The following is a 12,744-nucleotide window of genomic DNA, read 5'->3' as shown; positions in this document are numbered from 1 at the left end:
AATGTATTATTTTGCCTAAATGCGGTGACACATTCATAGACATGTCTCTCCTTCCCATGAATAATTTCACATATTTGAAGATCCTGTCACCAGATGAGGTTTGTCCTGAATTACTTGAGGGCACCATTTATACAGAAGCTTTTCCAGTCGAAAACCGGTATAATTTTTGGACTTTTTAATCAATAAGGTTTTTGTACACTGTGCAGCCCAGATCCTTTCTCTATCCTCTTATCTGTNCATAGGTTCCATGTCTCTATGTGCTTTAATCATTTATAATGAGAAAAATTTAATGAATCGGATGGATTCTCTCTGGTACATGACTATAGACCAAAGAGATGCTTTTCTTCTTTGATTTCTTCTCATTACCTATGCTTATTTTGTAACCTGAAAATTGTCATTGAGAAAATATTATTTTTTATATATTTTAGAGAAGGAGTGAACATGGGTGCATATGAGAGTGGGGGGCGTGGGCAGAGACAGAGGGGGAGAGAGAGAATCCCAAGCAGGCTCCTTACACAGCAGAGAGCCCAAGGCAGGGCTCCATCTCACAAGCGTGAGATCATGACTGGAGCCAAAATCTAGAGTCAGATGCTTGACTACCTGGGCCACCAGGCATCCTGAGAAGAAATCACTGAATGCAGAGTGTACATATTTCAACAACTGCACACCGCCTGGGCTGACATAAGGCATCCAGGGTGGTGGTGGTTAGTTCTGCTCCTTATAATCAGAAGATAATTTTGACATCAATATTTACGAGTTCTGCAGCTCACCAGCTGGACTGACTCTCAAGAGAGCCTCTTCATAGTCTGATCCCTCTCTAAGAGACTCAGAATGTTTCCAACTAATTTGTCAGTTTGTACGTGTTTCCAAAATCCAACCATGCATCATGCAACTTTTCCTACTTAGTCTCTCTGAAAATAAATCAGTGGTGACTGAATTCTTTGACAGTGCCTGCCAGAGCCAATTCTTACAAAGTCCTGATATTTGCACAACTCTTATATTTAATCCCAAGTGCCAATCTGTGCCCTCTGCTCTTCTATTTCCATGTCAATAACCATTACGATCTCCATAAACCTGATAAGGCATTTATTCCTCAGTATTTTACTGTATTTTATTTTTTTAAGGTTCTTTATTTATTTTGAGAGAAACCAAGACAGTGGAAGTGGGGAGAGGCACAGAGACAGGAAGACAGAATTCAAAGCAGCCTCTGTGCTGTCAACACAGAGTCCTATGTGGGGCATGAACTCATGAAACTGAGATCATAACCTGAACTGAATCCAAGAGTCAGATGCTTAACTGACTGAGCCACCCAGGCATCCCTTTTCCTAAGTACTGAAAATAACGTAGACTATCTATAAACTTAGACAATCTCTAATCATGTAGGGTTGCCTAGAACACACCTCAGGTCAACTACAGGAGTATTTATTGCCTCATTTTCTTCAAGTTTATTCAACTCTGACAAAGGCCTCCCTTTTTGATAACCTTTGTTCACAAACTCTTCCTTTTAACAAACACACAGTATGCCAAACTACATCTTCCTCATCTCCCACAAATAACAATATGACTCACAAATCAGAAGTTTGTATTCTAATACTTTTCTTCAGTACACAATACTTGAGTATTCACTACTTTCCAAGTATTTCTTGAAAAAATGGAGAATAAGTAAAATATACGTATTCCATTTGAGAAGTATCTAAATTATTCCAAGTGCTTGAAATTCAAAGCGACTACTCACCATTTATTAAATAAGTACTATAGCATTAATCGTCAGAAAACCTTTAGACATTTTAGGGTATTTTCTATTCCTTAACTTTTATATTGACATTATTGGCCTATATTATATTAATAAAAACTAAGACTTGTTGTTAGAGGTAAATCTTCATGGATCCAAATTCCATGACATGCAGCCCCGGAAAGAATAAAAACTAATTTGTGTCTTCTGAGATTTTATAATTAAATCTCAGTAGGATTTGGATTATACAACAGTATGAAACTATGTTAGGCTGTGATGTACAAATATATACAAGAAATTCTAATCAGGCATGCCTGTTTAGATTCTGATGGAAACAACTCTAATATTCTTTCCTTACTTTTACCAAATAAGTATTAACATTACATACATGTTACTATATCTACACATCTGATGTAAAACCACATAAGCAATGCCATGGCATCCATATACTGGATAACACTCTCAGTGATTTGTCTCAAATGGCGTAAATTTGTCCATATCTAGAATTTTCACTGGGGAGATTTAAATGGCCACATGGGTCAGGGTTGTCCTAGAGAATCCATGGAGGATTACATGTGAACTGAAGCTCACCAGAAGTATATACTGTGAATAACCAGAGGAAAGAGTAAAAAGAGAGGGAAGAGAAAAAAACATAGTAGGTAAATAAAATAAGAGATCATGTCTAAGTTCTCAAACACCACACATCATATAAAGAAAGTAGGTGCTTTCCTACCTGATAGTTTTACATTTCCAACTTCATGAGGCCAACTGGATATTCTTCTAGAGCAGGGTTTTTCATTCTTAGCACAACTGCCACTGTGAAGAGATAAATTTTGTCTTCTAGGGTAATTCTCTATATTGCAGAGGGGTCAGCAGGATCCCTGACTCCTGTGCATTAGATGTCACTTGTTGTCTCTTGTCATGAAAATCAAAACCATCTCCTGCACTGCCAAATATCATCTGCATGTGCGGGGTGAGAAACATCACCAATGGTGGTTGCTAACTATTGTTCTAGAGTTTTACATTGGAGAAAACACAGCCTTAAAGGAAATAAGAATTCATGTTTTGTAGCTTTAATTAAAATGGGCAGCATATATCTGGCTATCAAGGGAAATCATTCTTCTGTAGGTATTAGCCAGATAGAGGAGATGGAAGAGCATTCCTAGAGGAAATACTTGGGACAAAATCAAAGAAGCATGGAATTTAGATGGATTGCAATTCAATAGGCAATAATAACATATGAATTGCTTCATAAGCAGAAATGGAGGTTGTTGAGGCCAAGGAAAGGGGAAGAATAACAAATGCAAAGTTACAGTTTTAAACAAAATAATTTAAGCCTTAGGTGGAATAACAAACAGGCCTTTTGCCTTTAAAAATCCGCTCTGCCGGCAGATTGATGAACGCCTTAAAAGGACGAGAGCTGGCATCGGGAGATGAAGTTAGAAGGACACATGTGATAGTCCAGATAGGATATGATGAAGTGACCTGGCCACATTGGAGGAGTAACCAGGGAAAATATCTGTGCTGCTCAATGTCTTGAGGGACGGATTGTGGGAGGAGAGGCTAAGATGTTCTGGGTGACAAGGACAAGTTGGAAACAGCTGTGTGTGCACACATATGTGCAAGTGTAGGAAATGAAAGAGACATATCTTAAACCCTTGAAATTCATGTGCCAGGAAAACAAACATGGGTCTCATTTTCAGCATGACTACTGAACCATTAGTGTTACTTACACCTTCAATTCTGACTCGGGTTGATTCCCTGAACCTAAAAGAATCAAAGGATTTAGGTCTAAACCACACACCCTACAATCTCAGGAAACTTTCCCTCTACAAAGTCGATGACATTCACCCTTTGATCTCTGCCTCAAGCCCCCAAGGATAGACTCTCCTCATCTCTGAGATAGCTTCTCCATTGCCAGACTGCTCTAAATGTCAGATTTCTCTTACTTCTAGTAAGTCCCAAACTTTTTCCTCCTTCATTTCTCATCAGAGTCCTTAACCCACCTTCCAAAGATACACATCAGCCATGGAACATGGTGGTGAACCTCAGGGATCTAAAGTAGGTACTACATGTCAAGTCTCTAGGACACTCTTTAGCTCTGCATGCTCTTCAGGCCATTATAAAATATAATTGTCTCACTACTTTGTTGCTGAGAGAAAGTTGACAGTTAAAAACTATGGCAGGGTAACTGTGAGGATTAAATGTACTATATTTAACATATTTAAAAAGAAACAAAATAATACATAAAATGTATTATTTTGCCTAAATGCGGTGACACATTCATAGACATGTGAATAACTCTCCTTCCCATGAATAACTTCACATATTTGAAGATCCTGTCACCAGATGAGGTTTGTCCTGAATTACTTGAGGACACCATTTATACAGAAGCTTTTCCAGTCGAAAACCGGTATAATTTTTGGACTTTTTAATCAATAAGGTTTTTGTACACTGTGCAGCCCAGATCCTTTCTCTATCCTCTTATCTGTCAGGATCACTTTAAAATTTGTCACCCATTGTGTGATTAACTGATTGAGAAAGATTCTCATCCACATAAGACAAAATCTTCTTCATGTTTGTAGAGTCAACTACTGTGAGAGTCTATTGCTTCTTTATAACTATCGCATCTTATCAGATCATAGCAGTGTGTGTTCCCTTTGAAAGAAATGTTCCATTTTCCCAAGATTAAGCCAAGACATAAGCCCAAAGACTTACCAGGAATCTTCTGTGATAATATACGTAGAAGCTACAGAGTGAAATTTTTTTGGCGTTTCAGATCGTGAGGATGGCTCTTTTGTACTATAGGAGCCACCTGGGGGATTCGCTTTCACCAGTGGCTGGTGAGGTTTAAATTAACCTGGGACAGATGTGAAGAGGAGGAGCAATATGGCTCAAAACCTCGAAGAACTTGTGTAATAGCAGATCTGCATCTAATAAAAACTCAGAAAGTCTGGTGTCCGTGGGGACTAGGAACCTAAATGACTGTCGTTTTAGAAACTTCTGAGAGAACACAGTGCCCCAAGGTAACACAATCAGTGACACTTATTTACCAAATAATGAGCCAATGAAGGGAAATGAAAATATCTCAAGACACTCAATCAGTATAGAGTTGCTGACAGAGAAATAAATGGACTATTTCCATATGATATACAAATTTCCCCATATGTTTAAATTCTCATGAAATAATAATACACATTTCAGGCTTTAGTGCCAGTCAACTTATATAGGTCAACTCTCCCTATTAAATGTTATTTATGACCAGTGTTGACTTAGTGAATTTTAAAAATGCGTGTTGTGACTTAAAATGGATTTTAGGCTTTGGTATCAAAGAGAGAAATGGAAAAGATTCAAATCTTTGTATGTACAAGAAAATGTTTAACAGGCTGCATTACATATATCTGCCTGAGAGAAACGATGGCCTTATTCAGCGTTACATGGTTTTTCTCCTGTGTCATTGAGTCTCGCACTATTTAGGAAACTGCTTGCATTGACAAACTCTTTGACTCTTCACCTGCCATTAAACTGCCAATAAATTCTACTTATCCTAGAAAAACAAAGCAAAACAATGATACATTGTTGGCTGGCTGAGTTAACACTGGCTTTGGAGAGGAGGCTGTGTGCATCTCTTTCCCGCTGAGCCAGATGTCACATGGTAGATTGAAATCAACATAGCAGAAGTAGGTAGACCAGAAGACAAACAATATATATCAGATTGTCAAGCACCCAACAGGGTAGAACTAGATGAACTCACAATAAAATACTTTCATGTAAGACGAAAAGAATACTTTTCAAATAGAGTATGAAGTAGGCTGAGGTGAGGTCAGAGGGTTCTGAAATTTGTACTCAACTATTTGTATAGAGAAAAATAGTATTATAAACATACAGAATGTCTCACAAGAGTGATGCTTTTGGGAGATGTAACAAATGTTTGAACCTCACAGAATAATAATGCTATTTAGCATTAGAGACAAAATTACTCTAGATACTGTTTATTTAAAACCCATTAGAGCTAAAAGGGAATAAGATGTTTTACCATGTGACTTCTGGAGTGCCTGGGTAGCTCAGTCCCTTGAGTAGCCAACTTTGGCTTAGATCATGATCTCGCAGTTCCTGAGTTTGAGTCCTGCGTCTGGCCCTGTGCTGACAGCTCAGAGCCTGGAGCCGGCTTTGGATTCAGTGTATTCCTCTCTCTCTGCCCCTCCGTAGTTTGCATTCTATGTCTGTCCATCTCAAAACTAAATAAACATTAAAAAACAATTTCAAAACCATGTGACTCCTATTTGGTGACAGATATAGCTCTTGAAGATTCCTAATATTAAATAGAAATAATTACCTCTGAGTAATGTAACAGGAGCTACAGAGTTAAAATTTTCAAACGTGGCATTTCATTCCACATGGTATCTAGAGAAAGCCAGAATTTAAATCTTTCATACAAGAGTGTTAGAGATGGAGTTGAATATCTCTTACTGCCATGGTTGATAAAATTCAACAAGTGAGAAGATATAAATTTAAGAGATTTATGGGAAACACAAATTAGGAGGCCTTGGCCATGCCTCCGCTATTGTGGAAATGTCTGAATTAAAATGGGGGTCCTTACCACACGCAGAGGACAAGGATCATGGAGAAGCTTATGTGGCTAGAGTTCTGTCTGCCATGTGCAAGTGTAGACTCAGACACAACCATGCAATGACATTTCATCCATGATAAAAAAGGAAGTTTTGATGTGCTACAACAGATCTGAACTTGAAAACTATATGCTATCTGAAAGAAGAGAGATGTAAAAGACCATGTGTTATATGCTCTCATTTCTTGAAATATCCATATTAGTCCAATCCATGAGGAAAGAAAGTAGATGTGTGGTTTTCATAAACTGAGGATAGGATGAGTGGCAAGTGCCTGTTAATAGGAATGGGGTATCTTTATAGGGTCATGAAAATGTTCTAGAATTAGAGAAGAGACAGACAATATAGCAAAAACTAGTGTTTTGTACACTTTGGAGGGCAAATATTATAGCAACCCATGGGCAGTTTTCTATCAAGATGACGAAGGGTGGAGAGGGACCAAATGCTGCAAGTTATTCTGCCCAACGTGAACACTGAGATAAGTGCTTGGAAAAGCCAAGTGTCCATGCATTATAGCTCTCTCACCAGAACACCAACATCAAGAGTGAAAAGTGTCAACTCCCTCACCTGGTATGTCAAAACTCACCATTATGAAGATCTTTTTGTCTGAGATCACTTCTGACAGAAAAAGCCCTTAAAAATATTAATTCAATATATACTTATTAGATTTCAAACATACTAAAAAAATGAATGCAAATCAGAAAACACTCAAAGGAAATAATAAAGGACTTCAAGGAAAGAATATACAAGTGGAAAAAAGCAACAGTTATAGTACTCTTTTTTGATGCTACTGTTAAGAGAATCATATTTCACCAATCAGACTGTCAAAGATTACAAATCTCAATCATAACCAGTGTTTCTGAGGACTCAAACATATAAGTGCTATTAGTCATGTTTGTAATTGATGCGGTCTCTTGAAGGATCATTTTGAAGTTTCAAGAAATCATCAAAATTGCCCTTTACTAAATATATATCTCTTCCAGGCAATTTCATGTTCAAGAATGGATTCTATAGCTGTGCTGGCCCAGTGTGGTAGGGGGATAGAGAGTCCTGGTTATCTTCTTGTCCTTGCCATGACCTGTTTGTTTTTCTCTTTTCCATTTTCAGGTCTCAGGTTTCAGCTGGTCTTGATGATTTGAAGGCCACAGTAATGGAACCATCTGGACTCTAGACCAGATATTTTATGGCATACAACTGAGGATGGTGCACGCTGTTTTCAGTTTCATGTCCTGTCTCCCTGTCTGTTTTATATTCCCACTAGTTTTTAGGATAACTGTCAGGATGGGTGGTTGTGAGATACACTTCAAAAGTCTCCAGACATGCTTGAAATTAGAGTGGAACATCCTAAAGTAGTCTGCTGCCTGTTTTTGTAGAGCCCACAGGCTAAGAGTTGCTTGTATAGATGAACTCTTTCATCGATGTGGTGATAAGGAAAATCCAACATGCAGCCTACCTAAGTAGAAAGTTATCTCCCAGCAAAAATGAAATCCATTTCTCTACTTTACACCTGAGTTACAGAAAAACTACACACTTATGATTATTATTGCTCATTTTGTCTTTTTTTTAATTTTTTTTTTCTGAGAGAGAGAGAGACAGCATGAACAGGGGAGGGTCAGAGAGAGAGGGAGATACAGAATCTGAAACAGGCTCCAGGCTCTGAGCTAGCTCTCAGCATAGAGCCTGACGCGGGGCTCAAACCCACAAACCGTGAGATCATGACCTGAGCTGAAGTCGAACACTTAACCGACTGAGCCACCCAGGAGCCCCAATTATTGCTCATTTTGGACTTTGAGTTTCATTAACGGTTTTGTGCAAATATGTTTTCTCACTTGCTATCTAAATACTTACATAATAATCCTGAAGGGTCTCTTTGCCCACAGGCCTAAGCTATTTTTTGTCATGAAACTCTGGCTACATCTTTAAGAAATCACTTCTCGAGCAATTTCAGTTTTATTGCTTAAAACATAAGTCTTCTAAGAGAAAAACCCTTATTGGTAATCCATTCTAATCATATCTAATAAATACGGATGTTGAAAACATCTTCAAAAGATGCTCCAAGATAGCCTCTAGATGTATAAGTAATCTTCCTTAGCTATCACTATACTGTACCATTACTTCCTTCACAGTCATTGATATGTGATGAGCTTAAATACATAAAACAAGACAGAATATCCCCCACTATGTGACACAAAGTCTAATATATTTTATAGATGCATTGATTTTAATGTCATAAATCAAACTATGGATATCTGCATACATATGCATATTTCCCTAATTGTTTAGTAAATGATCTATGACCTGAAATTTTCAAGAATNACAGAATCTGAAACAGGCTCCAGGCTCTGAGCTAGCTCTCAGCATAGAGCCCGACGCGGGGCTCAAACCCACAAACCGTGAGATCATGACCTGAGCTGAAGTCGAACACTTAACCGACTGAGCCACCCAGGAGCCCCAATTATTGCTCATTTTGGACTTTGAGTTTCATTAACGGTTTTGTGCAAATATGTTTTCTCACTTGCTATCTAAATACTTACATAATAATCCTGAAGGGTCTCTTTGCCCACAGGCCTAAGCTATTTTTTGTCATGAAACTCTGGCTACATCTTTAAGAAATCACTTCTCGAGCAATTTCAGTTTTATTGCTTAAAACATAAGTCTTCTAAGAGAAAAACCCTTATTGGTAATCCATTCTAATCATATCTAATAAATACGGATGTTGAAAACATCTTCAAAAGATGCTCCAAGATAGCCTCTAGATGTATAAGTAATCTTCCTTAGCTATCACTATACTGTACCATTACTTCCTTCACAGTCATTGATATGTGATGAGCTTAAATACATAAAACAAGACAGAATATCCCCCACTATGTGACACAAAGTCTAATATATTTTATAGATGCATTGATTTTAATGTCATAAATCAAACTATGGACATCTGCATACATATGCATATTTCCCTAATTGTTTAGTAAATGATCTATGACCTGAAATTTTCAAGAATAGTCCACTACTGCTATGTTCTCAAGTCATTAATCTTAGAGAAAAACACCTCAGTCTCTTCATTAGTTTGGTAGCCTTGCCTGATTAAAAAGATACGATGTCTTATATCTATGGAGAAGCAACACTATCATGTGTCCAAGTGGAAACACACACACACACACACACACACACACACATTTACATATGCATTCAAAAAATATGTGCTTTCCTGTTAGAGAAAACCTCTAATGTCACATAATAACTTTCAGAATAAAGTTCCACATCTTTCCACAGTGTCCATGCCCATTCCTTTCTTTTTTTTTTTAATTGAAGTATAACTGACACACAATGTTACATTATTTCCATGGGTACAATGTCGTGATTCAGCAAGTCTATGCATGATGGGATTCTCCCACAAGTATACCTTCCATCTGCCGTCACACCCGACCACTACTATACCTCTGACTATGTTCCCGAAGCTGGACCTTTTATCTGCATGACTTGTCTATCCCATAACTAGAATCTGTATCTCCTGCTCCCCTTCACTTATTTTGCCCTGCGTGGACACTTGTAATATGTGTATTATCTGTGTCTCTCCATGTATCTTACATTGAAAAAAAATCTGGGCAGTTACATTAAGCACATTCTCTGGTTTATGGCTCCTCTATCATCTACCTGACATTGTGTGTCCTACGGTCCTTGGCCAGTCATGCATTATTCCTCAAGAATCAGATTTCCCAACTAAACACCAAAGAACAAAATTGTAAGCCTCCTGATGGCTGCTGTCCGTTGAACTGCAGTGTTTCCTTAACTCACATTCAATGCGTACTGCCAAAATATTTCTCTCAATTCCTTCCCCTTCTCTTTCCTTTTCTTTCCCAGAAGTGTAAGGATGCAAATCTATGACACCTAAGCAACGTGTCACATTTACAACTATGCCACTATTGTCTACTATAATATTTAATACATGTGCTTGAATAACACTTTGTGAAATACTGAAGAAATAACTCATGGGGGGTAACAGAAAACGTACTGATGTGTAAAATGGACACTTCAGTTCTCAAGAATTTGTACGTGTAACTGTCCAAATGACTCTGGAGAGGTACTGAAATTTTTAGAAATTATTATTTTTAAAGAAGTATTTATCTTTGACAGAGAGAGTGCAAGCACGGGAAAGGCAGAGAGAGAGGAGGAGGAGAAAAATTCGAAGCCTGTTGCATTCACAGCGGCAAGCTCAACGTGGGGTTCAAACTCACGAACCGAGAGACCATGAGCTGAACTGAAGTCAGATGCTCAACAAACTGAGCCACTCAGGTGCCCCTTAGATATTATCATCTCACAACATCCTAGAGATTTGCCTTTTGTGTATATGTTTGTTAGCTTGTTTCTTTGTTTGTTCCTTTTGGCACAACATGCTTAAAACACACCTCCTAAAATGATATTTTAGATGACTAAGAATTTCAAGACACACAAACGCCTTGTTTTCCTTGAGTACTTGGACATTCTAAAACAGGGGTTTGGTGGCATTTAATATTAGTAATAGATGCACATTTATGAACCTTTCTGGAGTAAAGTCCATAGAGAAGAAACTCAGGCAAGGACTAAAGCATAAAAGAGAGAAGGAAACATTATATTTTCACACTTTTTTTCTTTATGTTTATTCCTTTTATTACCTAGTAGAACCCAAAACCCAATTGAATAGTAGTTGTCATGATGTATAATGATGTGAATACCAAAAAATACAAATTTCACAAAACAAACACAAAATTGAAGAATTACAGTAAATGTGGATTTTTACATGTCATTTCGTTTTGAGAGATAGAAACTAAGGCATTATGGGGAAGGCAGAAGATATCCATCACAGTGGATTTTATGAGCACAACATCTTTACCACATGAATGCGGATCTGCTTGGTCTTGGCACCATAGACAAGTGGATTGAGAAACGGGGGGACCAGCAAGTAGAGACTAGAAAACAGGATATGGATATAAGGGGGAACATGAGCACCAAACCTATGTGTGAAGAAGGAGAAGAAGGCAAGGAGGTAGAACTGAAGGAAGACACAGATGTGAGCGATGCACGTATTGAATGCTTTCAACCGGGCCTCCTTCTGGGGCAAACGAAAAATGGTAATAAATATGTGTATGTAGGACAAAGAGACGAATATGAGGTCGAACCCTGCGACAGTGAATGCCACAAACAAGCCATAGATTTTGTTGACCCGCACATTTTCTGCAGCCAGTTTCACAATGGCCATATGCTCACAGTAGGAGTGGGAAATGATGGTTGTATGGTAAAAGTGAAACCGGAACTTTATCAGTATTAGGCATGGGACTCCTAGAAAAATAGCCCTGAGTGTGACCGCAGTCCCAATTTGGATGACTAGTCGGTGGGTGAAGATGGCAGCATGTCTCAGTGGATAACAGATGGCCACATAACGGTCCAGGGCCATGGCCAACAGGATGTCAGACTCTATGCACTGAAATGTATGGATGAACCCCATTTGAAGCAAGCAGGAATCAAAATAAATCTCTGGCACATGAAACCAGAAAATTCCAAGCATCTTGGGCACAATGCTTGTGCCGAGTACAATATCTGTGGCTCCCAGCATGCCTAGGAAAAGGTACATGGGCTCATGCAGGCTGCGCTCTGATTTGATGATGATCAGAAGCAAGGTATTGCCAACCATAGCAATGAGATACATGGCACAGAACGGAATCCCAATCCAGCACTGCACAGCCTCTAGGCCTGGGATCCCTATTAGCGTCAACACAGAAGGCATGAAGACTGTGATGTTGGAAATGGACATAATGCCTTCAGGCCTCCAAATGAAAATGAAAGAAGTTTCTCAGTCAGTGCCACTCTTCTCTTCTACTCCTAATTTTATCCTGTCATCATATCATGAGTCCGTGATTTTGGCAAAACTCTAAGATCATCTCATCCATCTTATTTATATTAAGGATGGAAAAAGACAGATCCGCAGGTTACACATTAGTGTTTTCAGGAAGCACATCCACACACAGTGAAGCACACTGAAGTTATGTAGAAGGCATTCAATTGCTTTACAACCAGCGAGATAACTTGGGTAAGAGAGTAAGCAGCTGTTGTTTCTGTTATGTCCTTCTGGACCTGTGGATATAATAACTATAGCTGTTTAATTTGCTTGGAAATGGCAGTTCATTCAGAGTTTAATGAATATCCCTATATCCCACATTCCAACCACCCAATAATATTCTGTATTTTCTGTTTCCCTAAGGGTGGAACTGACACTTCAGATCATCAGATCCAACTCTGACCAGTACATTAGTAGAAAATCCTCCCTCGGTTTTTATTTTGCTAAGGTTGTTTTTTTTTTTTTTTTTTTTTTTTTTTTTTTTTTTTTTTTTGGAAGAAAAGAGGGAGAGGAAG

The 12,744-nt window shown here is 38.3% G+C and overlaps 1 protein-coding gene across 1 annotated transcript; it reads right to left on the bottom strand.

The window, feature by feature from the left end:
* Positions 1-11,206: 11,206 nt before the first annotated feature.
* LOC144234253 (olfactory receptor 52A1-like) lies at positions 11,207-12,145 on the bottom strand. The gene has a single exon (XM_077767515.1). The coding sequence runs from the start codon at positions 12,143-12,145 to the stop codon at positions 11,207-11,209; it is 939 nt and encodes a 312-aa protein (XP_077623641.1).
* Positions 12,146-12,744: the final 599 nt, after the last annotated feature.

The sequence above is a fragment of the Crocuta crocuta genome, unplaced genomic scaffold, assembly GCF_008692635.1.
Source record: "Crocuta crocuta isolate KB4526 unplaced genomic scaffold, BGI_CrCroc_1.0 scaffold962, whole genome shotgun sequence".
NCBI classification, from domain to species: Eukaryota; Metazoa; Chordata; class Mammalia; order Carnivora; family Hyaenidae; genus Crocuta; species Crocuta crocuta.
Note: the sequence above shows the minus strand (reverse complement) of the source record. Positions and strands in the feature narration are given on the sequence as shown.